Genomic DNA, 27,959 nt, shown 5'->3' on the forward strand with positions numbered 1-27,959 from the left:
TAGAGTAATACACTTTATTTAATTAAAATAGATTAAAAAACAGACTGTGTAAAAGAATTAGGATTCTCAATAATTTACTATTATTTACATTAGCAAATGTTGGTCGTTAGTAGACACCATGAGGAGATCAGCACACAGAACGCAGACCCGCCTGCCCCCCCCCACCCCCCCGCCAGGGGCGAAGGGGGACTCGGCGCTTTCCTGTTGATCCGCCCCCCCCTTGCAGGTGAATATGGCAATGACGTCACTGAGAGCTTGGTAAACAGCAGGAGAGGTGAACCTTCCACGGCCCGGGGTGCTTACGGCACGGCTACCCCACACTGAAGGGCTTTAGGGATGCGGGCAGGCCAGGCAGGAACTCTGTTCTCTGGAGGGGAATCAGTACTTCTCAGTCCTCGCTCACGGGGACCTGATGGGCAGTGATTTCCCCATCTCTGTAGCCAACACTCACCATTCCCAAAAGAACCTTCTATAAGGAGCCCCGTTGGCTGGACCCAGATCCACAGTTTCCACAAAGAAGATGAAAAAGGAAAATAAAATTTCCCAGGGAAATCCTGGATTACCGAACACTCCCTGCCCGTGTCGTCCAGACTGCGGCGACTCCTCACCAACTCGCAGGCCATGTTGTGCTCCTGTCGTGTGAGGGAATGGTGGGGAGCGAGCGGTGGCCAGGCGGCCATGCTGGAGCACTGCACCAGGGCACAGGCTCCTCCCCAGGAAGCAGTCACAGCGAAACGAGGGAACTGCCAGGCCCTGCGTGTCCGCCCTGGTGTCCACATGTCCTGCAGGCACTTGTGGCTCTCCCACACATGGATGGGGAGCGAGTCCCAGGCAGGTGGAGACAGGCTGGTGGTGTTGAGCAGAGAAGCAGCAGGCTGCGCGGGGCTCCGGGGACCTGGCTCCTGCTTTCGGGAGACCTTGGGGATGGCCCTCACTCCGGAAAGCCCTGCTGCTCCATGGGCCCAGGCCTCCCGGGCACTGTCACCGTAGAGACCCCCCCTGACCCAGGCCTGGGGCAGCAATGGGGCCCCTGCAGCCGGGACAGAACCACCAGTCAAGGGTGGGGGGAGGTGGGCCTCACCAGAGACTCAGTCCAATATGTCCGTCTCGAAGGGGACCAGGTGGTAATAGGACAGGTTGGTGACATAAGCTGCTGGGTCATCATCATCTTCCAGCTCTGAGGTAAATTCACCACCATTCTCAAACCTGAAAAGGAAAGTTCAGAGGTGAGGGCTGGGGCTGGTTCACTAACCCCCACCCCCACGCCCACCGAAGTGGAGAGAGAAAGGGCAGAAGGTCATTGGCAGGAGGGCGCTTAGGGGTCAATACCAAACACCAGGGAAGGGCTTTCCCTAAGGCTCCTCAAGAGGCATGGGCTCATGGGACCATGGCGCACGGCCTTCTCAATGCAGGTTAGGAAGAATGACAAGGACCATGATGACAAATTAATGAGGCGAAATGGACCCTTCTCTAAAGTCCCTGACAGCTCTGGCGGTTACTGGCTTAGACATTGCTCTCTGCATTCATGAACCAATGTTTACTGAGACATTCATTCATTCACTCATTCACAGAGTGATTCTTTTTCTCTGTCCAGGGTTTGCTCTGTGTCAGGCTCTGGGGACACGGCAGGAAGCAGGGCAGGGAGACAGTCTGTGGGAACGGGAGCCCACCCCGTGCGGGGCCCCACAGACAACAGCACAGATGAGTGGGAAAAGCCACTGTGGTCACAAGCTCACAACCTAACCACATCCGAGCGACATGGTGCTGCTGACTTAGGGGTGTGAGATCAGCGGTCCAGAGAGCATCTGGGTGGGGGGCTGGGGAGGTCATGGAGGGAGGGCTCCTTCTAGAGGGGCGTTGTATTCAGTGTGGGGGTTTACAAGGGGGGGGCAGGCAGGAAGAGCGGGGGACGAATATGTACTCTGCACATAAGGTGACTAATACCTTCCGGATACGGATTCCCCCATGAATTGAAACCATTTCCACTCCCTGTCTAACCCAGACACGGCCTCCTAAGCTGGGGGGTGGGGGATGGGGGAACAACCTCCAGATTTTTAAAACAGAGAAAGAGCTCCCTGAAGGACATTCTCCCCAGGAAGGGACACAGAGATGCTGCTTGGGCTTTCTCCATTTTCCTCAACAAAGAGGGGGCAGGGCAGAGGTGGGCGGAGGCGCGCTCCCTCCCTGCTCTCCCAGGAGCAAGCAGCCTGCGGAAGGAACCCGCAGCGTACAGTGTGTCCCCGCGCTGATTCCTGGCACTTGAAGGCGTCACTGGCGAGTACCGTTGTAGGAGCTCCACTCTACCTGGAAGGGTTGGGCGTGACCGGGAAGAACACGAACTGAGCACAGGACACGGGAGCCGCACAGGAGGCAGTGAAAAGGCCCAGCCCCTGCCCGCAGAGCGCCCCTCCCAGCATCCTCCTAATTCAGAACGGGGCTTACTTCCTCTCGGTCCGAGCTTTAAGTTAAAAGTGTAGGAGGAGGCTTTGAATCAGTGAGAAAAGGCCTCCGCCTCCCCAGTGAGGGGTGTTGTGTGGCGATGTGCGGGGCCTCCCCGCAGCCGCTGCAGGGGCAGGGCCGGGCTCAGGGCCGGCTCCTCCTCCCCGCACTGCCTGCCTGGGTAGCTTGCGGCTGCGGAGAAGGAGATCCAGGCTCCGACGCCAAGTGTGCGCAGCCTCTGGGGCGGCAAGTCTCCTGGAGGTAACACCAGTTCCCCGACTTTTTTCCCAGAAACCAACAGCGGAATGAATTAAAAGACGACTCTTGGATGCAGGGAAAGGCTCAGCCTGGGGAGGAACAGGGCCGGTTTCCTTCACCTCCGGCCCTCATCACATGACCCTAAAAACCCAGGGAGGGAGGGGAAGCTGGGACGCTGGGGAAAATGAGTCACCAGCCTGAGTCCAGCGGCCTCGTCACCCCCAGTGACCCTCAGCAGGCCTGGCAAATACCTCTGCTCCTAACCTGTGAGGACAGAATGGGGGACTTGCCTCAGCCCTGGGTGGATTTCTACGAGCCCTGTAACCACTCCAGCCAGCCAGGGTGACCACCAGAGGTCCCGCTGGCCTGCTGACTCACACCCCCGTTCCCTGAGCACAGTGGGGTCCGTGCCGGGGTTCTGGAACATTCCTGCCCCAGAAGCATGAAGACTGCCCTCTTGGCATCACAGCACAAGTGCTAATGGCAGGCTTGACAGCACTGAATTCACAGTGTTGGGGCCAAACGGTCACCCTCGGGGACCACAGAGGATGGCTGTGGCGGGGAGGCAAAGCCTTGTTCTCCAACGACATCGATCTGTGACCTCCTGTCCCCATCGTCAACCCCCATCACCTGCCTGACAGCCCTGTGGAGTGTTGAAACAGATTGCTCCTGAGAGACAGCCAGCGGCCGACTGTCAGCTCAGCGCACTGCCCTACATCAGACACCCAGAGAAAAGCCTGGCAAGCCTGCCTCAGGAATTCCCTCTAAATGCTCCCCTGAGCCACTCGGAAGCAGACATTTCTTTGTTAAGCCTTTCTGGGATCACCGAGGCTTTTCTTGCTTGGTTTCCTGCCAGCCAGGCATCCTGGAGCCCAGGGGCCCCATGCTAAGGGCGTGTCATCCCTGTCCATGCAAAGCTGTGGGGTCACGTTACCACCCTTGCTTTCTCTCTGTGAGCTTCTCTCCTTGGCAAAACTATTCATGGTTCAACTTACTTGTCCAATCTCGCTGAGTACGGGTTGGCCTCTTAGGACTCCTGACGACAGTTTCCCGGGGGGAAACTGTGCTGCCAGAGCTGGGACCCTACTACTGATGAAGGAGGGTCTCCACCTGTCCCTCGTCCACCAAGACAGCCCCTCCCCAAAAGCTCCTCCCATGATGCTCCAGGGCCTCTCCTTCCGGTCACCCACTTCATATAGAGCAATCTCGTGCCCCCTCGGTGCCAGCCCTGTGCGATCATGGAGGACCCCCGGCTCGTGAAAAAATGAGCTATAGACACGCACAGTGGTATGAAGACACGTGGTGTCACAGCAAGGCATGCAAAGGGACAAGGACCTTTCAGGGAAGGGCCACCCCCGGCAGCCTTACCAGCATATCCTCTTACACAAGCATTTCATGACATCTCCATGGTGAGGGAACCTTGTGCCATTGACCCAAGAGACATCTTTGAAACTGAGAAAGTGGGAGCTGCCGGCCCGAGCCGGTTCCATGGGCGTGACGTGGCTCCCCCTGTGCTCGGTCACAGAGCAAGGCTCCAGCAGAGAAGGCTCCGGCCGCCTGCAGCAGGAGTGCAGGGACACCTGGGGCTCGTGCTCTGCTCTGCTGTTGGCTGGCTGGGGTGGGTCCCAGCACAGAGTCTGTCCTAGTGTGTGTTTACTGGCAGCTCAGTGGGTGAGGCCGGATATGAGACTCCAAGGCCCCCGAACCCGGGGTGTGCCGCTCATGGGCCCCTGCGGCCTGCGGGGGCTCCTGGGCCAGGGGGTTCCCATTTACCACCTGAGATCTTTACAATGACCCCGGGAGAGCCTCAGGGGCCCCACTTGGAGGAGAAGAGAAGCCAGGAGAGGTTAAATAACTTCCTGAGGCTCACATAACCAGCAGGGGCCGTGGGGTTGGCCTGGACAGTCAACAGAAGCCAAGCTGTGATGTCCCCTCAAGCTGCCTCCTGAAGACGCCCAAGGACATGACCCGGAAGTACACCAGGGATGAAGGAGGCTGTGCCTCGCGGGGAGCCCAGGTGTCGGGCTTTCCCAGTGCGCTTATCACGGTTAAGCATTCTGTTATTAGAGAAGGAGGGACAGGGAAGGCCGTGGTGTCTTTGGCTGTCCTGCCTTCCCTAGTCGGACACATCCTCCTTCCCCTCAGAGCAGGCCCAGCAGCGCCAGGTTTCAGCCTGTGAGCTCTATGGAGACCACCTCAGAGTCTGGAGGATCTCCAGCCCTGTGATGTGACACCATGCAGGTGACATTTCTCCCCATCCCAGGAGTCCAGGCCCTGGGAACGGGGAGGCTTATGGCTGCCATAGTTCCTCAGGGCCCAGCACAGACCAGACTCTGAAGTCCGGCCACTTCTCCTTGATGCCCCCTTATAGCCAGCCCCTTGGTCAAAGGAACTTTGTTCCCACAAGGTTTATGAAGCAAGCTCTCACTGTCCTCTAGAAAAGTCAAACACTTCAAATAAGTGTCCAAATGCAGGCAGGATGGCTCAGTATCTCCGGCCACAACTGCTTCCTCTAGAGCTCTATATGGGCTGTGAACTCCAGCCTCCGGCACCAGCTCAGGGATCCCTTCTATAAAACTATATTCAAATCAGTCTACTTACAAGTGCTCTGTCGGATCCACACCCAGGTGCTGGTCTTTTCCGTTTGGTATACTGTGGTCAATAACAATGGTTTCTGTATTTGCTAAGCAAAATCCATTGGACCTCATGATTTCTGAAAAATGAAAGCAATGAAGTAAATACACAGAACGGACCAGATATTGAAGTTTCGGGCTTATACTAATCTCTCTACTTTCCCCTCCATCTACTGCCCTAAATTCTCCCCCACACTCCAAGAGAATGTTCTACACTCCAGAGGCCCATTCTGGAGTTCTGCCAACAGATTCAAGCGCCAATGCCAACCTCCACAGAAACCACATCTGAGGACCCTGTATAAGCCAAGAGGCTCCAGGAAGATGCTCTGAATTTTACCAGCACCCTCCCCAAAAGCCCTCCCCACTGATTTAAAGCTGGCAAAGAGAGAATACTGAGCTCACGTCTATCGGCTTGGGTTTGGGTCTGGGTCCATCACACATTGCCACCATGAGGCTTTGCACAGGTACCCGATCTTCCCTGTGCCTGAGATGCGGATGACACTGTCCACTGCCCTGGGTCGCTGTGAGGGTCAGCTGAGATCAGTATGCATTTTTACACCAAATGGGCATCTTCACCTTTTTACTTTATATAATTCCGTAAATAAATTGATCTTTTTTTTTTTTTTTTACCTGTACGCATAAATTTTGATAGTTAAAAAGGCAAACAAAGTAGTCTACATTGGCCTTAGGCAGTGAGCTTCTGAGGATGGAAGTCTAGTGTTTACCCCACACTGGGAGAGGAGAGGACAGGCATGCCTGGATGTGTGGCAGGGGACACAGCCCCGGACTGGGAGCCCGGACACCAGAGGTCCACGGTCTTTAGACTCAGTATCCTCAACTGGGGAATTTCAGCATAGTAGTGGTCTCCAAGGATCCCTTCAACTCTAAACTCTCATGAGTTACAGGATTCCATCACACCATCTCGTCCATTTAAGTATAAGGAGTTAGTGTGTCTTGACTGACTTCTCCTATCTGGTGTAGCTTTTATTTACATTTCCCCAGGGAATGTGTTTCTGTAAAATGCTCCAAGAATTGATCTGGTGGCTATTACTAGTTCTCCTTAGTGTTGGAGTTCTCCAGCCCTCTGGGAAGCTGCCCCTAACCTTATCTCTTAGTCAAGGAAGCACCATGTTCACCGCCCTTGTCTGTCCTCTCAAATCAGGTCCTCTCCTTACTTCATCTTAAAAAAAATCGACTCTGAATTTCTGGGGCATTCTCAAATCCAAAGGATTATCATCTTCCCATTCAGAGCCTCACACACAGAAACACACAACTTGAAATAGGTCTCCTCTCCTACTGGCCCAGCACAGGTAACAAAAACATCCTTCACCTGTCCACAGTCTCCCTAGGCACCTGTCACAACTGTTTGGGAGATTGTTTTCTTTTAATTTTTTCCTTCATCTCATCATAATTTAGATTTTTGTTTTATTCCCATGCATGGATTTTCTTTTCTCATAAGTATAATTGTAACTTTCTATTTATTTTTACTCTTTCCAGATACCTGGTTCTCAGTTCTTTGAATTTCTTTCCATGTGAAGAGAATTAGGAAAACTACACAAAAACAAAGAAAAAGAGAAGGTTTCCTCTTCAGCCCCACAGGAATAAAATGATACTTCATCAGTCAGATTTGCCAAGTAATTGCTACCATCTCCACTTGACTTTCTGCAGAAGTGACAGCTCATGGTTCTTTGGTCTTTTGAAATACCAGTCCCGTTAGTAACACTCTGGGTGACACCAGCGCATTCCTCTTCCCTGCCCACCCCACCCCTCCAGGTTGAATCCCACCCGCCCTCCCTGCGCAAAGACAAGCTTGCAGAGCCTGAAGTCATGAGAAGGAACACCAAGACCTGATGAAAAGTCAGTGCTTGGAACCTCCGGAATCAACGACATTTCTACAGGCAGGAAGATGTTTACCCAAGTCTGAGTGAACAGACTCTGAAGATGACTGCATTGTAACAAGAAAGATTAAGATGCCCTCACCTCTCCAATCAAAACATACAGCAGCACAGAACCCCTCTCTTTATTGCTTTTTACTAACTCTGACTCAAATATGTCTGTCTCAGAAGCACATCCAACCTCAGCCAGCTCACAGCCTCCAGCCCTTTCTGCCACCCCTTTGCTAAGGGAGTTTGGAGGGGAAAATCCTACAAGGGAAAACAAATGTCCATGCAACAAAACATTTCTGACGGTAATGAAGAGTTACCTCGCAGAGGAACTTTCAAACTTCCTCATCTCTCTTAAATGTGAAATTTGGATCTCTAAGCAATGGAGTCCTTACCAGCCCCCCAAAACAGATTTGTAACAAATCACTCCTGAACTCCCCTTGCAAAGAAACCTCTGTACACAGTCCTGGGGTTTAATGGTGTGCAAGGCAAGCTATGAACTCCAGTTCTGCTACTCATGTGTGGGGAGCAGGTTACTGCTTGCTCACTTTCTTCATCTATAAAATGGGCATACCCATCCCCAAAGCACAGGAGTACATAAAATGAGATGGTATTTGTAAAGAATCTAACAAATATTGTGGGCTGGGCAAATGGTAGTGATGACTGTCATTACTGCTAATGTCTTCATAGCTTTTGTGTCATGCAAATAAACAGAACCAGAGAAAAGGTTATGATTACAGAACAGCACTCACATCTGAAGCCTATCTCCAAACACACACAGAATGTGAATGTCTTAGAAGTCGGCTTAATCCCAATAGCAAAAATCACTGGCCAGTGTCATTACTTTAATCCCATACATGACTGATTCCACGAAACAGTTCCCTTTCAAGCTACTTTTCTGCATTCATTTTTTTTTTCACATGAAGAGTTCTCCTTTGCCATTTCTTAACTTCTATCTTTTGAGCTAATTTTAAATTATAGAAAAGTTACAGAAACGGCATAGTGTTCTCACGTAGCCCTCACCAGTTTCTCCTGATGTTAACGTTTCCCGTAGCTATGGTGCAATGATCAAAGCTGGTGGACTTAACGCCTCCCTTACTGGAGTGTATAGGCTTTTCCACCAATGTCGCTTTCTTCTGTTATAGACCCAGCCCTGGATCCTTTGTTGGGGATCCTTGCGTTGCTGTTTCCTTGTTTTGTGCAGCCTCTGAAGGTTCCTCCATCTCTCCTCATCTCCTATGAAAGTAACACTTTGGGAGGGGCTGGTGAGTTATTTTATCGATGGTCCCTCAATTTGTCTGGTGCTTTTGAGCTCTGACTGACGTGGAGTGTTCCCAGCAGGAATCCTGCAGAGTGACCCCGTGCTCCCCTCTCCCCCCCGCATCCTGTTAGGGGGTGTGATGTCAACAGGCCTTGCTCCTGGGCTGTCCATCAGCATCACTTGCATAAGAAGTTTCTGCCAGGTTCACTCTTTCTCTTTGCGGTGAATAAATATCTTGGGGCAATGCATTGATACTGTGCAGAATCTGTTTCTCTCCAGCTTTTTCCCACTCACTTTAGCACTTACCAATGGACCTTTCCTGCAACAATTACAGTTGGCCTTGAACAACACAGGTTTGAACTGCCTAGGTCCACTGTGTGTGTGTGTGTGTGTTTTAAGTACACTGCAGTACCATAAATGTATTTTCTCTTCTTTAGGTTTTCTTAATAACATCTTCTTTTCTCTAGCTTACTTGTGTAAGGATATTTAATACATATAACATACAAAGTATACATTAATCAACGGTTAATATTATCAGCAAGGCTTGCAGTCAACAGTTTTGGGGGAATCAAAGTTATACATGGATTTTCAACTGTGCAGGGGGTCAGAGTCCCTAACCCCTGTTCAGGGGTCAACTGTACGACTGTGGTGTGTACATGTGGTCATGATTTTTCTATTTTTTCTATTTTTCTATTTTTTTTAGCTGTCGCCATGCTCTCCTCTGCCCCATAGGCCATCCTTCCTTCAGTTCAGTAATTCCTACGTTCTTCTTTTAATGCAGCCATTAGCTCAGTTCCGAAAGCATTCACAGTGCAGCTTCCCTCCATCCAAATCCTCTCTCCCATTATATTTTCAGTGTAATTCAGCAATCAAACAAAATTCAAAGCATGGCCTTTTTATTAATTCGCCAACTGGATGAACCTTGTACGGTGAAAATTAAGGTTGAGATGGTACAGCTGCCTGGTTAATGAAATACGAAATTAGAATTCATTTCCAACCCACCCCCCGCCCCCAAACCTGAATAATTATATTTTTGTGGCTTACATAGATTAGTCCAAGTAGGCAAATCACAGTGGGGCTTTAGGCTTCCTGCTAAGCACGGACACAGCCACCATGTAGAAAACTCTATTTAAGTTTTTCTGATTCCATAGACATTTAGATTCACACGGCAGGAAGAATGTTTAAAGCTATACTGCCCAAAGCATCCAGGAGGAGGTCACAGGGTCTCTCCCACCGCCTTGCAGCGGCCCCAGGATGTGGCTAGCGCCTGGCGCCATCTAGCGGAGCCCTGGCGCTCAGCGGTCTCCGCGGCTGCGCACTCAGAGCCCGTGCGCACGGCTGGACATAACGAGAAGCCCCTGGAAGCCTAGGTCAGCGCCTGTCGCCCATGCTGCCACCTCCCTACGTGCCACATCAACAGTAGCAGAAGGCATTAAGAAATCGGAGAGGAAAGGAGGAGGAAGGGTGGGGTGAGCTGCAGCAGGCAGGAGCACTTTCAAGAGCGAGTGGAATTTAGCAGGATAGGATGGACGGGCGGGGTTTGTGGGAACAGAGGGAAGTTGGGAGCCCACAGCACAGCCAAGCCCCACCAAGGGGAGGCTGAGGGTCTGGAGCAAAGGGTTCTATGGTGACAGCATCAAAAAGCTAGTGTGAACCAGACTCTGGCCTGCTGAAATGACTAGGGCACTTGGCCTTTATCATGAGTGTAAGGTTTTGAGAAAATGAATGAGCCCAGGAAGTCAGAGGTCCAGGATGACCAACCTCAGTATTCAGAGTCTGTCCTGGGGCAGGGGGGAGGCTGAGAGAGACAGAGAGAGAGAGACAGAGACCTGTGGATATTCCCGGGTTGGGGGGGAGGTCATGCTGCCCAGAGTCTGAAGCTTCAAGTCTGGGGGAACTCGAATCCCCAAACACCCACAGAGGAGAACAAGCCTGAGGAACATGGCTTGCCCATGTATAGACTAGTTCTTCAAAGGGGTACCAGTGCTACTGTAAACAAAGGTTTCACTGAAAAGTATTTTTTAATTTACCATAGTTCATTGTCTTAATATATTTCCTTCCTCACTCAGTGAGTAATGAAAGTGTATCTCACATTCCGGGGGCACACCCCATTATTGTCTGCGTATCTATACACTGATGGTGAGAAGCCCTCCCTCAGACAGAATGAGGGCCGCCTAGTCCTGGAGCAGAGATGGGGAGGTAGGGACGTTTCCAGGGGAGAACCCTCAGACTTGGTGCCCAATCGATCAAAGCGGATAAGGAGGATGAAGGCCCCAGACGGAACCTTAGCTCTGGAAGGATGGGAGAGGCCTCTCCCAGCCGCCGACCCTGGGAGGGATGCCTCTGACAGGCTGCCCTGGCCTCTGCAGGGAGCCACGAGCTCTCAGAACAGACTTGCAATAGATATTTACAGACTCCATTGTTGGACGGAGTTCCCGTTGCTACAAAGTGTTCTGTGCCGAACTCAAATCCCTGTGGTTATTTGCACCCACAGCAATGTCCCTGGGACCAAAAACCTGTCCTCAGTCCTCACAGAACTCTGAGAGTGTAGCTAAAGCCTCACATGGGAGGCTACAATTATCCCTAATAAATTTCACCTCATTATTTCCAGCCCTTTAGGACAAACATGGGGCATGTCATGTGTTTAGCCCTGTCACAAGTAAAAATAGGATGGTAGACAGAGGGCTGGGAGTGTTTCCAGGTGGCTGCACTCCAGAATTAATCAGAAGCAGTTCCGTGTAGCTGGGGTCAACCGGAAGGAAGTGTCCCGCTCTTGCTACCAGCACAGGGCCCTGAAGAGTTCTGCTGCTCTTTGCTCTCCTGTTGGCTCAAAACAGAAATAAAGCAAGAGACAGCCATGCTGGGACTCTTCTGCTCAGGACAAAAGATCAGAGACTTGCCTGTGCTCTAGTGACAGCACATAAAACCCACCATGAGTGACAAGCGTCCCGGAGCCCTCACTGTGCCCTCCAAGACTGGGGTCCATAGACAGCCAACCAGGATAAATGACTGCCATTTATCCTATGAAGAAGGTTCTGGATACTAGGTGCCAGATAAGGAGGGATGCCCAAACACCCTGCTCTTCTTCCTAAGAACACACAGGAAGCCATGTTGGATGGACATCAAAAGCAGCAGACCCCAACAAACCCAGGCCTGCCAGCCGTCCTGCGCACACACAATCACATCCTAGCGCGCTTTCCCTTTGGGTCCCCTGAAGTTGCCCACCCTCTCCACCCATCCCCCACACATGGTTAAGAATTGCATCCCTGCTGCAGCACATAGCTCAGTAAGGACACTTCCTACTAAAGACACCCACCACCACCATCCCGATTGGTCCTCTGTCTCCCTATTTCTGTGAACCCCCAGTGCCTTCTTAGGAGACAGCTCTGGGCTCAGATGCACTTTCATCTCTTGACTGTTTTTCATCAGCTTCCGGGGTATCCCTTCTGCCCATGCTCCTTCTGCTCTCTCTATTTCCATTTGGAAATAGAATGCTAAATGCAGAATCCCTCCTTCCCTTCCTCCTACAGATCAGCACCTTCTGCAGGATCTCCCCTTGAGCCAAACTCTATCTCCTCTTGTAGCTGCCTTTCCGCCCTTTCCACCCGCCACACTCCCACATGACCCCAGTCACATGCCATATCTTGGGCCTATCCAAGCTGACTGTCCATTGCCTGGAGGATCCCCATGTCCAGGACTCTGGGACAGAGCTCTTTTCCTCACAAAATGCCCCTCAGCAGCCTTCCCCAAAACAGTACTGCAAAAATGAAAGTCCAGTGTTCTAACAACATTTGCAACCCAGATACAGAAAGCTACTAAACAGGGCTAAGTTCCAGCTCCCCCCACCTTTCTATCCACCCCCCAGAGGAGCCAGCTGGCAGCTCCTCCCAGCCAACACTCACTTTTACTGTTCCTGACATTGGCCTCTTCGGGGCTAGAAGGTGTGGTCCGGTGTCAACATTAGTGACATCTAAACTGTATGCTCCCCTTTCTGTCCTGGATGCCCTAAAACTAAATTCACTGCCATATTATGTGAACAATCTTACATCAGCTGGCTAGACTCCTGATTGAAGTCATTCACTTCCCAATGCCCCATTAATGTGTTCATCATGACCCTGTTTCATAAGAAAGTTCCAACTGATATACCAAGTTACTCCTTTTGGAAACTGGAGAAGTGTAAACTGCAGGTCAACAGGTGGAAAACACTGTTCCATGAAAATCAGGTAACAGCCTCCGCCCATTTTATTTTTCTTTTGGATCATCTTTCTGGATCCCAAGGGTAGAAGGTGTACCCGGTGAACTGGAAATGCTTCCTGAAAAGCACGGCCATCCACGGCAGGACCCGGCCTCCCCACGCCTTCCCTGCAGCTCTTACCTGATATTTTCACTGGACTTTGAAAGCTGGGTTGAATTTTATGTACGTTGTCATTTTTTAACACCTGGTCCAGAGGAGATCTTTCAAAGAAGGTGAGCACAACTTCTGACCTGGAATACTGGGGATAAGTGCGTTAATGACTAAACTTGAGTCCTCCCTAGAGGTGGCCTCGTGTGAGGCTGATGCCCCTGCACCTTCCAGATGCTTGGCAGAACGGGCCACACTGATGAGGCTATAGTCAAGGCCCACCTTTCACTTACGAATGGCCCCATGTGGCAAAAATGCAAGGCCCCAGGGACAGAGGGAATGGAAGCGATGGAGAGATTTTCTGAGCGCTTGGTACGTGCCGGGTTTTGCACATGTGTCCTTTCCTCTTATGATAAACTGTGAGTGTGTTGACTTTCCCCATTTGCAGAGGAGGAAATGGACCCTGTGGGAGTCAAGTGGGTCCCAAGTGCACGAAGCTTGCCCACTTCATTTAAAGGTCTTCTGCCAATGTGGATGCTAACACTCTCCTTGGCTCCCAAACACCCTCTTCCAAAACACCCTCTGCAAGACCAGTGGGCTTCTGAGTGGAGGCGGGAAAGCAAAGACCATGGCAGTGGAGGGACCATGTCTCTTTACTACTTAGCTCCTCCTTGGCCCTTTATTCTCACTGCTTACCAAGGAGAAAACAATGGAGCTGCACGAGCCCACAGATGTCTTCCTTTCCCCTAGTTTTTCCGCCCCTCCCCGTGGCCTGAACCGTCCAGGAAGAGAGCAACCAGCTTCATGAGTGAGGGCATCGGTTGTCTGGAAGCAGGCAGGATGTGTCCCGACCTCCCCCCTCAGCCCCGCCGATCGTACTTACTTTGCACGGCATGCTTATGATGGTCTTCAGCAACTTCTCCACCTCGTTAAGCCTGGTCTCTATATCGTGGGCGTCCTTGATGGCAATCAGGCCTAGAATTGAGACAGACATTCAGACAGAATCGAGATAGAAATGCCTAAAGTCAAAAAACCAAAACCAAAACCAAACAAAACAAAAAAACCCAAAACCCAAAACAAAAACAAAAACAAAACAGACTGGAAATGTGCTCCTAGATTAAATACAGAACAACAGACAATCCCCTGACAAGGAAGCCACTGCCCAGTGTCTCCCTCCACCAAAGACACCTGGGAGTACTTACGCAGCCTTACTCTGAAAGCAGTGCTCTCAACCTCATTTTAAGTTTCAATGACCCAATGAATGATTTCCATGTGTGCTGGGGGGGATGATGGCCTTCCCCGAAAGGAGAAGTCTGGCAGTTGGGGGACAGTGGAATGAGTGGGAAACGTAGGTGTAAGCCAGGGATCAAAGTTTCCTCTGAATGGGACAGTCTGGGCCAGCCCCGTGACAAGACCAAGGCTTGGCTGGGGACACTCAGCCCCTGGCAGGTGGTGGCTGCTTCAGGGAGGAGGTGGCCCAGAACCTGCCCCACCCGCACAGTGGAAGGGCTGGCTCGCCTGGCCTCCGTTGACCTCACCACAGAACCTATGGAAATGGAGTCCATATTTAGATAAGTCATTTACATGCTGGGTTTGGAAGGGGAAAAGTCAGATCTTTACCCAGAAAAAAAACCAAAGTGGGTATGGCTCACAGCACTTTTTCGGAATCTGAACATCTACCCTCGTTACATGTAACATGTGGCTTTTGGGAAGTAGAGACTTTAGTCTGTGAACTATGACGGCGGGCAGCCTGGAGATCTGGGTGTGCTTCCGTCTCCCCGTGAGCAGGAAACGGCCCGAGTCTCCTTGTTTCAGTTTCTAAAAACCAGACTCCTGGGGACTCGGGAATGACATTCCCAAGGACACAGGCCTCTTTGCCATACTTCGTGTGGCCCGACAGGACGGTCCCTGGGAGCCATGGCCAGACCAGGCGCTGGGATCATCCCAGAACTATTACCAGTTGCTGCGTCTAAGGTTTTCAGTTTGGGTTTGGTTTGGTTTTGCAGGAGAAAGGCTTGGTCTTCAGGCAAGTCATCAACGGAAACTACAAGTCATCAAGTTAATTTCCTAAACTAAATGATTAAACATACAGGCCGTGGAACCAGGGGCAGCCCCGAACATAGGGCAAGGACATGTCTGAACGCCTATGCTGTCCCAGGGGGAGTCCTTCAAGCAGCCTGAGTCACGGCCAACTTCTAAGCAAGGTTCCCTCAACGTCCTAAAGCACAGGCCACCTCAGGTGTCAGAGGGGCTGTCTGGGCCTGCCCACCCCCTCAGCCCCGCAGGCCCAGGGGCCAGTCAGCAGCTGCTCAGATGGCCGGAGCCCAAGGGGGCTGGCTGGGCTGTGGCTCACCCGCTGAGCCACCTGGGGCCTCTGTCCACAGGGCCCAGGCACACACCCCAGCAGTCACCGGAGAAAGGGACTGGGTCTTCTCTACCTTCTCCCCTCTTCCTCGGGTTACCAGGCCCCACCACGCCCCCTGCACGTTCTGGGAAGCAGAAGGAAGAAAGAAAATAGTACCAGAATCTCAGGATGCTTCTTCCCCAGGCCCTGAATTCCTTGCTTGGCAACACACACACACACACACACACACACACGTTGTTTTGTTCTTTGCACCAAAATGCTTTCATCTTCTGCTTGCTACCGGGAGTCTGACCAGCGAAAAAGGCCCAATGCAAAATCTTCTGGAAAATTGTTTTTAAGAGAGGACAATTAAATTAATCGTCCCCACCAAATGCTTGTTCATTCTAGGATGAACAAAACTATTATTACTAAAGTTCAACTTTCATTACCTCTAGAATACGAGTTTTAAATCACTCACATTTATGACACAGTAGTTTTATTATTTCATATTCTGTACGTGCATTTGTAGGAAGGTTAGCCTCGTATGGTCAATGCATGCAGCGTACGTATACCCAAATCATAGGATAACACATCACAACTTAACAATCTTAAGTTAGTATAAAGGTTTATAATTCCTGCATTTTTGCCTCAGTGACATATTTTGGGTTACATCTTTGATTTAATTAATGTTCAGCCCACGGTTGAGTTCATAGCTGCAAAGTTATATATATAGTAGGATAAATACATTCTGCTCTATGGTGATCTTTTTTTTTTTTTTAAGGATGGCCTGATTTAGCAAATAAAACAAAGGACACCTAGTTAAATATGAATTTCAGATAAACACTGAATAATGCAGTAGTAGGGACAGATTATACTAAAAAAATTATTTGCTGTTTATCTGAAATTCAAACTCAACTTGGTGTTCTGTATTGTATCCAGCAGCCCTATCTTCCCGGTAGAGTGTTGTTTTCCAGAATAAAGTAGAAAAAGGCAAGAAGTACATTCCCTGGTCAACCCCAGCCCTGTGTCTTGCAACTCCCCATACCCTCCTGCCAATCTCAAAGGTCCACACCACCCAAACACAATTCCCCTGGTCTCCCCCCACCCCCAGGCTCACAGGTGGGAATGTCCCACCCATCCCTTAAGGCGTGGGCACACACCATCTGTTCTGAGAAGTCTTCCCCACATCTGAAGATGGAACCCGAGCTGCCTCTGGGCTTCCAGAGAACTTTCCTGACCTCTGCAGTATTCGCCACTCAGCACTGTGACTGCTCCTGGACCTATGGGTCTCCCCAAGTTCCCCGTGTGCAAAGCTGAGGGGAGCAGATGCCTTTTCCTCTCACTGTTATCATCACAGGGCCTGACACACGAAGGGGATTCGATGTGTACTGGCTGTTTGTCGACTGAAGTTACAGAAGAGAGCACAGAAGTCAAGCATTAATGATCTTCTGTGGGTGCACTCCATCTTGCCCCATAGGATCATCACCCTAATTCATGCTTCTCAGCACCACACTCAGTCAGCACCACACCAGAACCTGCGGCCAACTAGCTCGAGGTCACAGGCCTGACAGTTGAGTGGCATCATGTATGAGTCATGAGCGATGCTGGCTTGATTTTATCTGTGGATGTGTGCAGAGCCAGACTGCTTCCTCTGACCTGTCTTTACGATCCTGAATAGCAGCCAGATCGTACTCCTTGGAAATGTAAACATGCCTCCAAACAAAAGGAGGCTCAGGAACCTTAACCAGGCAAAGGAAGATGCTGGAATCCCTCGCTGCAAGAACATTAATGACAGGTGACTGCCCTTTAGCTGGGGGCACACTTTGTCATTTGCTTCTCCATCCTGGCTTCCCAGGTGACCACCAGCACTGGCCTCTTCCCCCACAGAGGCCTCAGCTAATCAAAGGCAGAGGGATTCAGGAAACGATGGATCCAGCTGAACACCACGAAACCTGCCTAACAGCAGCAGATACCTCAGCTACCACCACCAAGCAAAGCTCAGAGCATAGCAAGTCTCCCAACACCCCAAATACAGGCATGAAGGAGTCACCACTCTCCAAGCGCCTCCCCGAAGCCCAGCCTTTCCCTTCTCTCCGGGGCCCTGGACATCACCCTTCTCAGTTGTTTTAAAAGTGCTTCCCATCAAATGATGGCTACCTTAAATGTGTTCGGAAAATATTTTTAAGAAAGACGAGCCCAAATCGGCCACAGTGCAAATATGAACTAAATCATCATTTTAGAATTTCATACACACAGGGGTTCCTTTCTTCAGACTTTCCGGTTTCATGATGGGTGGGAAATTTAGACACCTACTGTGAGACCTGAAATTATTATAAATTCTCAAAATGTGACAGGGCTGAAAGGTGAAGTTGTGGGACACTGCATTACTTTCACGGGCAGGTGGCAAGAACAGAGCCCACGAAGGACTGCTGCCCCAAACAGATTATATGCACTGGAGTTTCCTTCTAGCCTATATCCTGTATTTTTCCTTTGTGACCCAACAGCTTTGGTTTTTAATGGCTGATAAAGCTTCTCCGAATAGGAACTGTTTACAGCAAATAGCAATTTTAAAACTTATTTTTAAAAATAGGCTTACAAGAATTCTGTGGGGATCTTGTCGGACTCCGTTCTCCTATCTGTGATGGTAATAACAAAAACTGTAGGTGCGCAAATGGTTGAGATTTTGCACAGTTGGACAGAAAAACTTGGTAAGCAACTACTGGTTATGAGACTGTCATCCTAGAAGTAGCCAGCAGGGAGTGCTAGCACTCTGTGGAACCAACCGGGTTTCCCCTGGGAAGGACAGAAGGGAGGAGGGTCCACCAGCACACTTTGTTAGAAGTAGACTCCTAGACTTCACAGACCCTGGAAATCTTTTTAATTTCTGATAAACCATAGTCACTAATATAATTTCCATTTGTAAAATTTCACTGTACCCAGTTTGTAATGTGTAAATTTGATTAGCCTCAAAACAAGTAAAGATTTGAATCTGAAAGACTGATAATGTGATTATATATAAATTACAGTCTGTTAACTTAAATATATTTGGAGGCCAAAAACCAGCCTAGAGCAGCCAGTTTGTCCTTTCTTTCTAAACTAGTTTAGCATTGAAAATCAAGAACCCAAGGGCGCCTGGGTGGCTCAGTGGGTTAAAGCCTCTGCCTTCGGCTCAGGTCATGATCCCAGGGTCCTGGGATCGAGCCCCGGTCCTGGGATCGAGCCCCGCATCGGGCTCTCTGCTCAGCAGGGAGCCTGCTTCCTCCTCTCTCTCTCTGCCTGCCTCTCTGCCTACTTGTAATCTCTGCCTGTCAAATAAATAAATAAAATCTTAAAAAAAAAAAAAAAGAAAATCGAGAACCCAAAATGTGATTCATTTTCAGAATTAGCTTTTTTTTTTTTTTTAAAGATTATTTATTTACCCTCTGGGCTCTTTTCTCAGAGGGGAACCTGCTTCTCCCTCTATCTCTGCCTCTCCCCCTACTTGTGATCTCTCCCTCACTCTCTGACAAATAAATGAAATCTTAAAAAAATTATAAGATTATTTATTTGTCAGAGAGAGAGGGAGAGCACAAGAAGGGGGGGCAGCAGGCAGAAGGAGAGGGAGAAGCAGGCTCCCTGCTGAGCAAGCCCAATATAGGGCTCGATCCCAGGACCCAGGGATCATGACCTGAGCCAAAGGCAGACGCTTAACCGACTGAGCCACCCAGGTGCCCCTAGGATTAGCTTCTTTATGCAAACATAAACACCTGACTTATTCTTGGAATCCAAAATGAACACGCTGGAGTCAGCACAAAGACTTATCAGGGAGAGCAAACATAAACAAAGCAGTTTCCTAACCTCAGAAACCCTGAGTCCAAAGTCCCACATTTTCAGTTAAGTGGAGGCTTTGGGATGAACACTGCTGGTAATGGCCAGGCTTCCTCCGTGGCTAGACTCTGGGGCCTTCTGCCATCATTCCAGAAATAAAGACAAGGTGACTCTTGGATCAATTGCTAAGGAAGAACGTCCTTTTCAAAGCACATTAAGAAGTGCCCATTACCCCAAGAATATGTCTCTTAGAGGAGACTCACACAACAGAGCCCTAGGGAAATTTTCTGTAAAGCACACTTTCAAATTGAGTCAGATAATAAATTAGGTTTAAAGATTTCCTTCTCCATTTAATAAAATGTGTCCATCAACACACCGTACAGCAAGGCAGACAGCTCGGGTCATCTTGCATGCGAGAGAGATAGGTATTCCTCAAAGGTGGTGTGTAATAAGCATTTTGGAAGCAAAATAGTTTAAATCTTCCAGGGAAATTTTCAATGCTGATTTCCTAGGTACCTGTTTTCTAAATAGGCAGCCGACATTTGAGAAGTGGAGAGTAAGAAATGACATGCTTGACAGCGTAAGGGAGCTGGTTCTGTGCACACTTAAGCACCCCAGGAGGAGCCCGTGCTTACTCTATGTAGAGTTTTGTGCTTGGGGTGTCACGCAGCATTTCTGGAAGGACAGAAACCCTGTTTCCCCCTCCCTCCTGGCACAGTTCACCCTCCCACCCTCCTTCCACGGGGCTGCCTGCTTTTGGTGATGCTCACACCCAGCTGTAGGAGGTGGGAGCTGCTGGGCACGCATTTCTCTTCTGCATCTTTCCAAGAGCGAAAAGCAGGGCAGAGAAAGCATCAGAGGACACCAAAGAGGCCGAGAAGAAACAGCACCTCCCTGAGGATCCAAGAAGGGGCTGAGAGGAGATCCTCCTTCCTCTGCTTCTTCCTGCTCCAGGGAGGTGCGCCCTTCCCCAGTCCCTCCACCGCCCCCTCCCCCGCCCTCTTCATTATCCTCTCCCAGTAAAAGCACAATTCCCTTACTGAACTTCCCACTTACTGCATTTTAGAAGCCACTCCCTTAGGGAGTCTGTCTTCGGATCAAAGGTATTTAGGACACACCATCCTTTGCTGGGCTCCCCAAACAGGAAGCACGCATTCAGCCACTCCTCCTAAACTATCTGTGCCAGGCACCCTATCACATTGTGGGGGCGGTGGGGGGGACTACCGTAGCTGGAAAGACAGATGGGCCTCGGGCTCCCCAGAGCTTTCCTGCTAGTCAGGACAATGGACATGTGGCAAACATCAGCCACAAAAAGCAGGGTGTCCCCTAGGGGGGACAGGAGTACTCCAAGCTGGGACCACCCTCACCAGGGTCAGAGGCCTGCAGGGTGAGCAGATACAGGGGGCCCTGGGAGGGAGGAGAGGAAGCTGAGTGGGGTCAGGAAGTGCAGAGGCCCTAAGGAGGCCAGAGGGATGAGGACTAAAACAATCAGGGCCCGACAAAGGGCATTAAGGGTAAACCTCACAGAGGGCACTGGGGAGCCATGCCTTCCCATGTAGACTCTGCTCACAAGAGCCCTACCCACTCGGCAGCTGCATTTCTTAGAGTGATACATACACCCGCCCTAGGATCCCACAGTAATCTCTGCCTGGTGAAATTGCCCCTTGGAGCACAGTCGCCAAGCCTGACCCCCACCAAGCACCAAATTTTAGTTTCTGGATCGGCAAAGCCACAGGCCTGGTCTGCAGGGCTCTCACTGAGGTACATAAGGGCGGTGACCCCCTTTGTGGCTCTCTCTTTAGCCTGGGCTGGGGCTTGCACCATCCGTGCCTCCTAGGGACCTGGGGGTGGAGGGCCGCGGCCCAGGAAGCAGATGCCATCAGGAGCGGCAGGTGGGGCACTGGACCCACCCTCGCTCATCTAGATCACCCCGGGGAAGATGCTGCGCGTCCGGGAGCAAATGGTGGAAGTTCCATGGACCTGTGCTCCTGAGTCCACACCCAGCAGATCTCGGGTCTCGGGCGTCCAGCCGGTTCTGGGTACTCCGTGGCTGTCGGGCCCTCCAGCAGCCCTGCCTGGGATACCATCATGCCATTTCATCAATCAGGCCTCCGGGGCTTGGGTAACTAAGCAACTGCCTAAAGTCATGGCCGAGGAGCAGGGGACAGAGCCGGCCTCTGATTCCTCACCTGTGTGCTTCCAAAGCCCCGGCCTTCTACCACACAGCCTAAGCCTCTCCCACAGGGACCCTGTGATATCCCCAAGGGAGTCATTATGACCCTGACCCCTCCCACCTGGCTCCTGTGTCCCCAGGAGGGTCCCCACTCTTTCAGGGCCTGGGTGGGGAATTTTCTCCCTCAGGAAGCAGGATGGGCTTCTGCTGGGATTCAGATACTCTAGGTAGAAGTTTTCACCCCAGGGGATTCCTTCCCGCCTCCCTCTACCCTCTGTCCAATTACTGCTCATCAGAGTTTTCCTGCTGATTCCAAGTTACATATCAATGAAGGGTGATTAAGATGTTTTGGTCTCAAAACAAATATGAAAGCTTGCCAGTATAAATTAGCCATGGAGCAAAGTGGCTCCGTTCATGGTCATGACTCAGTTTAGGGGGTGGGGTGAGGAGGGAAGACTGGAGGTGTCTGTTTGGAGAATTACATCATCCTGCATGTGGGTCTGTGCTGGGGCGTGACACTCCCGTGCCCCCATTATTGACGGAAGCCCAGTCTGGCCAGCAGAGAGTGGTGCACAGGCCCTCGCCCTACCCCTCAAGGAGAGGGTGCACACCAAGCAGCCCCAGGGAGCTTCTCAGGCCTGTTCCCCGACATGGGGACCATTGTTTAGTGATGACAACTGAAAGCGACCAGCAGATGCCTAGGGTCATCCAAGAAAGTAAAAATGAACACAAATACCAAGAAAAAGTGATTTGAGAGAATCAGCAACACCAGCCACCGGTCTGGACGCACTCCCTCTCCAGGATGGCAGAGGGGGGGCTGTGGTGGGTCTGCTAGAGAAGCCCCCCAGGGCAAATGCACGTGGGGCTCATACTCACTACCAGACTGCCCTCCCTCTCCTGAATCCCAACCTACTCCAGGCTGAGCTTCACTGAGAAGGGGCAAACTCATCCAATCCCCATTATTTCACTTCCACGGGCATTTGAATCTCCCCTTTCCTTGACTCTTCACCACGCAGGAACATCTTTTGGCTTTTGGAAAAGTGTTTGTAGAAACAGACCACAGAGACACATGAGGCCCAGACTTTAGAAGGGAAGGGGACCGGTGTCCCTGTGGGCCAGCCCGAGGGCAGCCGGGAGGCTCCTGGAGCTGTCTGCTCAAGAAGCCAGCCAAGTTTCTCCTCGGGAATTCGGCGGAAAGTAACCGTGACCTAGAAGTCAGCCACCTAACCCCATGTGTAAGTTTCTGGCTGGCTCCTTCTCTAGCTGAGAGGTCAGGTCAGGTCACCTGGGGGCCCCGACACCGTCCGAGATCTGATGGGATGAGATCACAGGACCAAGAACCAATTCAGACCCTTGCAGAGAGACGAGAGGGCCCTAGAGTGTGGGAAAAGGAAATCGCAACCAAGCCCGAGTACACATTCGGGGAAGAGAGAGAAAACAGAAGGCAGAGAGAGGAGAGCAGGCTACATGGGGGCGGACACGCTGGCGCGGGACTGGGACGGCGTGCTGCCCTGGGGCCTGGGAAAAGCGCACGTACCACCGATCTAGAAGAGCTTCAAAAAATACATCTGTGAATCCAAAAGAATACCGCCAAATCCCCGCGAGAAGTGAAAGCTGCCCCTGTCCGAAGGGGCAGGATGCCCTAAAGTGAAGTGACACAAGGGCTGTGGGGTGGGGAGCAATGTTGAGGCAAAGGGCAGAGCCACACTCAGCGAGCACCAGGCTACAAGGGCCCTGTGAGGCCAGGCAGAGCTGGGCTTGCTGCCTCTGGTCTGCTGCCCAGGCCCCATGTGGCATCTGATCTCTTTCCTGCCACCTCCACTAGGCAAGTAAGCTTGGTGGCTCTACAGTTTCTCCTCTGCATCAGCCGGTATTGGAACAGAGCTTCTCCCCTGCAGTCCATGTGAGAATGAATGGGCAGGCTCAGGGCCTAGGAGCATGGTCTGGGCTGCGGGAGCACAGCAAATGAATCTGCACCCAGCCTTTTTGGTTCTCTCCTGGGTACCCTAACTCCAGTCCTCAGAATCTCAAATCTAAGACCAGACCATCTACGCTTATGCAGGTAGACCAGTCCTATGCTGGCCTCAGGGCCTTTGCACTTGCTCCTGCCTCTGCCCGGAATGCTTGCTTCCCCAAGTATTGACCAAGAGGCTTGACCCTTCCCTTCCTTCAGGCCTGGACTCAAAGGTCACTTCCTTTGAGACTATCTGGAGAACCTTATCTGAAAGTTAACTCCTCCCTCTAGAAGTCATAGCCCTTTCCTCGCCTACTTGCTTCCTTCTGAATATTTATCACTATCTACCATATTATTTATTTATCTTTGTTTATTGTTGGATTTCTCCCAACCACAATATGACAATCAATAGGGCAAGGATTCTTTTTTTTTTTTTTCTGGGTCTTCTTTTGATCACTGCTGTGTCTCCACCCCCTAGAACGATGCCTGGCACACAGCAGGCATTCAGCAGATACTCACTGCAAGAATGAATATGAAACCAAAATGTTGGATTTCATGGTCATCAAGAATCAAAGGTCACCTGACTACTTGGGAAATAGAATCTCTTGCTGGAGTGGTGACCAGGATGGTTCAGACTTCACCAGGCCTGAAATCGGTGTTATTAAAAAAAAAGAAAAAAAAATCAAAATGGGCAAAGAGCACCAAACAGCCAATCAGAGATTCTGCATGTTTATGTTTTAACGTGTAAACCTTCTCAGATGTAAGAGATGGAACAGGCAGGAGACCCTGACCATGTCAAGAAACCCGGACCCACGTAAGTATCACACAGAGGGAATTCAGGTTCAAGACTCAGCCCCACTGGTGAGGGGTGTAGAAAAACCAAAAGGAACCCCGTGGTCACCCAGAGATAATATCCAGGGGAAGCAGCTGTCTCCATCTGCTTGGGCTGGGGCACCAGAAAGGATGGGTGGGTACCGCAGATCCAGAGGAAGAAGAGGGTGAGGTGGGAAGCCAAGATTCTAAGAAAAAAGGACAGAGGACAGAAGCAGGACAATTCCTGAGGTCAGCCCTGCCCCAGAGAAGGCCAGGAAGGTAAGTGAGTGAGCGAGGTCTCTCCGCGTGTGCAGGGCCTGCAGTATCTTTGCACAACGTGTGCCAAAATGAAACATTCAAGGCCATGGACAGTCCCCCAGCCTACCACCACAGTGTGTGTGCCAAAGGGAGAGAAAATCCTATTCTCTCCACATAAACACTCTCCCCCGTGGCAAGACTCGAGGGGCGAAGGGAAGGGGCTCAGCATCCCTTTAGCTGCATGCAGACTCAAAAATGCAAGCGGGGGGCCAGGCTTTCACACCCCATGAGGGCGTTCAGTCAGACATTCCCAAGAAGAGCTACCTGCCTGCTGTCAGCATGAGCTCCGAAACCCAGATCTGCTCGCAAGGCTCGTTAATAGAAGTCGAGAGCACAAATCTAATCCAGCCCAGAAGCATTTCAATAAATTTCAGCGAGGGAATCTGGTGGGGAATGATACTGAGGAAACCTGACATTTCTCATACAACACACGCATCCGGTTGCCTTTCGTACTTACGGTTTGTATATCCAGACAATGTTTTTATGCAAATAATAAATCTGCATGGAAATCAGGTAGAATCTTCTCTTACATTACTATTATGTACTTGATTCAGTGAACAATTTCCCTGAACTTAAAAGACTCTAAGAAAAGAAAGGGGCTTCCCCTGGGATTGCGCAACAGAACCTCAAAGGGGTGCCCCAGAGCAGTAGCAGCGTGCCTCATGCAGAGAATCAAGGACCACCAGGACAAAGAATTAAGGTCACCCCATCTCCTCCCCTCCAGGGGGTGCTGGCCCAGCCCTCAGAGGGGTCTCCCCTGAACGCACTCCAGGCCAGGCAAAGGGTCCAGCAGTTCCAGTAGAAAGCCCTTTCCACCCAATCACTGGTCCCCATCCTAAGCACCTGCCCCACCCCCACCTCCACCAGCAGCAGGGCTAACACCCAGAACTAATTTCTCCCTCCTTCAGACATTTAAGCAGCTCTCTTATCCTTTTAGATCTTCCTTTCCCCCTAGTAATCCCCCTCTTCCTAAACCTGTCTCACTCTCACTTCAGATACACACTCTGTGTCTACATCTCAGGAACCCAGAACTGACCCAGCACTGTTAGCCCAAGGACAGACGGGTCAGAGCCGGGGTGTGTGCAAGGCAGGTCCAGTGGCTCACACCCACCTCCCTTCTGCTCCGGGCAAGTCCTTTTCACTACTAGATCCAGCCACTACCAGGGCTTCCCCACTGGCTACAACCCTTGCCAGGAGCAGCTGATGCTGAGGGTAACAATAACAACTAGCATGTATGGAGGGCTTACTATTATAAGACACTACACTATGCATTTTAATCCTCACCCCGCACCCCAAAAGTAAGACTGGTTCTGTGTTACAGGGGAGGAGCCCAGTTCTAGCCTGACTGCCTGCCTGGGGGCCCAGCTGAGCTGTCCCACCTGCCCAGAGCGAGACCTGGCAAGGACTGGGGAGGGCATGTGCACTGGCGGCTCTCAGGGGCTCTAATTTGTTAATGGCTCGCCTTGTTCCTCCACCAAAGATGTAAGTCACTGAACAAACCGTCGTTCCTTCATGCAAGCTTTCCTGATTTGAACATTCATTTGTTAAAAAAAAATACAATATACACACCCAAATAGCAAATCCAAGGAAAACTGCTGCCATGCTTGAAATAACGCTCTGCTATCTCCAGAATGGCAACAAATGTGAGACTCTGGGGAGCAAAGAGAAGCCTGAAAGGCAGGCCGTCTCAGTCAGAGCCTTCGAACTTGCTGGCTTTGGGAGCCTTTCCAAACGATGTGTCATGAGAACCGAGTTAATTATCTATATAATTCACACATTGGGGCGGGGGATCCGCAGGGGGAAGTAGAGGTTATCTTAAGACCTCAGGCAGTCCAACAGCTAAGGAGGCTTGTTGGGGTCCCTCGGCTTCAGGAAGTGCCCCCTACAGGTGCCACCAGGTCTGTGTGGAAGACTGTGGAAAGGAAGGCCTCTCGGTGAAGTGTGACTGGTCTCAGAGCTGCAGGTGGTCACAAGCGGTGAGGGCTGGGGGCGGGGGTAAGGACTGTTCAGAGCCCTACTGGCTTCCCGGGCCGCTTCTCCTCGGGCCTTCTGAACCCGCCCACCCCGCCCCTCCTCCTCGGCTCAACTTCAGCCTCTCTCACGCGCTTCCTTCCCTCTTCCAGCCGCCTCTCCTCCTGGCCTCCAAAGTGCAGCCGGTGGGATGGGCGTCAGCCAGGGCGTAGGAAAGGGGAAGCCACACCAGTTCTCGGAGACCTCGAATCCCCAGGAGCCAGGGCAGTCACAAGGCCAGGGAGGAGGCAGGCCGCAGTTAATCAAACCCGAATGCGGTCCCACCCCTGGGGTGGGGACCTGGGCTCTCTCCCCTGAAGTCGGCCGCAGGGAGGCCCCTCCGGACGAGTGACAGAAGGCTGCGTGGCACCTCGTACTCGGGCTCCTCTGTCACGGCAGAAGATCAGAGGCACAGCCCCTTCCAGGGGAGCACTCCGAGGGGGATGGCTGCCAGACGCGACGCGACCCCAATCGGACACTGTTGTTAACTCTTCCCAAACATTTCCCCAGCCCCCTCCCGTCGCTTTCTGGGCAGGGTGGGGGTCACAGCCGGTCCACCCGAGGGTGAGGAGGGAGGGAGGCCGCCACTCCGGAGTCGGGCTGGAGCTCACCCCGACAGTGTCCCACACTGGCAGCTGTACTGGCACTGGTCATTGACTCGTCCTTGGGACAGTCGGGGCGCCCGTCTTGCTGATTTCCGCCCGGAGGGCCTCAGGGCTCTATGAGCTGGCTTTCGTCCTCCTACCACTGCTGCCTGGGCGCCCTTCATTTGGGGTCGCAGGATCTAAGCGTCCCCCGTCCCGTGCCAGGGACAGAGGGGAGAGCCGCAATCTCGGTTTCAGTAACTTCCCCTCCTACCTCCACTGCACTGTGAAACGACCTCGCAACCACATGTCCCCTTAAGACTCCATCCAATGCGCCCTCCCCACCCCACCCCGGTGCCCGCGGCCCCCGAACCTTGCCGCAGCGGCGCGCGCGCTAGCTCGGGCCGGTCCTCGGGGAAGGCGTCGCGGAGGCGCTGCCACAGGCGGCCGAGGTCCGCGAAGCTGCGGTGCAGGTAGAGCACGCTGCGGTCCGACCACTCCGTGCGGATCTCGAAGAACTCCTCCTCGTCGCCGCGCCGGCTGACGATGAGCCTGCGGATGCCGTTCACCCAGCAGCCGCGCACGAACATGTTCACGAGCGAGGTGCCCTCAAACACCGCCGAGGCCATGCCGCGGGTCGCGCATGCCCCCGCCTCCGGGGGCGCCCTCGGCCCCCGCCCGCCCGCCCGCCAGCGGGGCCGGGGTCTGCCTGAGGTCTGCCCGGAGCCGGGATCCGGCCCGGAACTCTCCCGGGCCGGGGTGCGTCCAAGGTCTCCGGGGCCGGGATCGGTCCGCCGCCGTGTGCCCGCGGTCTGCCCAGGACCGGGGTCTCTCCGGGGTCAGGGTCCGTCCGAGGTCTTTCGGGACCCGGGAGCCGGCTGGGGTCTGCGGCGGTCTGCCCGGAGCCGGGATCCGGCCGGAGTCCGCCGGGAGCCGGGGTCCGTCCCAGGTCTGTCCGGAGCCGGGGTACGTCTGGCCGCTGTCAAGGGCCGCAGTCCTTCGTAACCTGGGTTTGTCCGGGGTCCGCCCCCCACCTCCGCGTACACTCGCGGGGAAGCGCGGCGACTAGTCGGTCGGGCCCGGCCGAGCTGCGTCTTTATAAGGCACTTCCCATCGCGGGCGGCGCGGTCGTCGACGTCG

General features: G+C 52.0%; 1 protein-coding gene across 1 annotated transcript; it reads right to left on the minus strand.

Annotated features, from left to right (window-relative positions):
• Window positions 1-27,940, minus strand: PXDC1 (PX domain containing 1). Its single transcript, XM_080806056.1, has 5 exons — window positions 27,193-27,940; window positions 13,700-13,791; window positions 12,850-12,967; window positions 5,299-5,410; window positions 1-1,206 (listed from the first exon to the last, which is right to left on the minus strand). The coding sequence occupies exons 1-5, from the start codon at window positions 27,446-27,448 to the stop codon at window positions 1,089-1,091; spliced, it is 696 nt and encodes a 231-aa protein (XP_080662182.1). The 5' UTR covers window positions 27,449-27,940; the 3' UTR covers window positions 1-1,088.
• Between the last annotated feature and the right edge of the window lie 19 nt (window positions 27,941-27,959).

Source organism: Martes martes (assembly GCF_963455335.1).
Source record: "Martes martes genome assembly, chromosome: 6".
Lineage (NCBI taxonomy): Eukaryota > Metazoa > Chordata > Mammalia > Carnivora > Mustelidae > Martes > Martes martes.

Bases quoted from the DNA above. Each gene is read 5' to 3' on its own strand.
- PXDC1 (XM_080806056.1), bottom strand. From the start codon at position 27,448: ATGGCCTCGGCGGTGTTTGAGGGCACCTCGCTCGTGAACATGTTCGTG. The intron at 12,968-13,699 runs GTAAGTACGATC...ACTTATCCCCAG, and splicing joins TCATAAGCATGCCGTGCAAA to TATTCCAGGTCAGAAGTTGT. The intron at 5,411-12,849 runs GTAAGAGCTGCA...TTCATTTTTCAG, and splicing joins AAGTCCAGTGAAAATATCAG to AAATCATGAGGTCCAATGGA.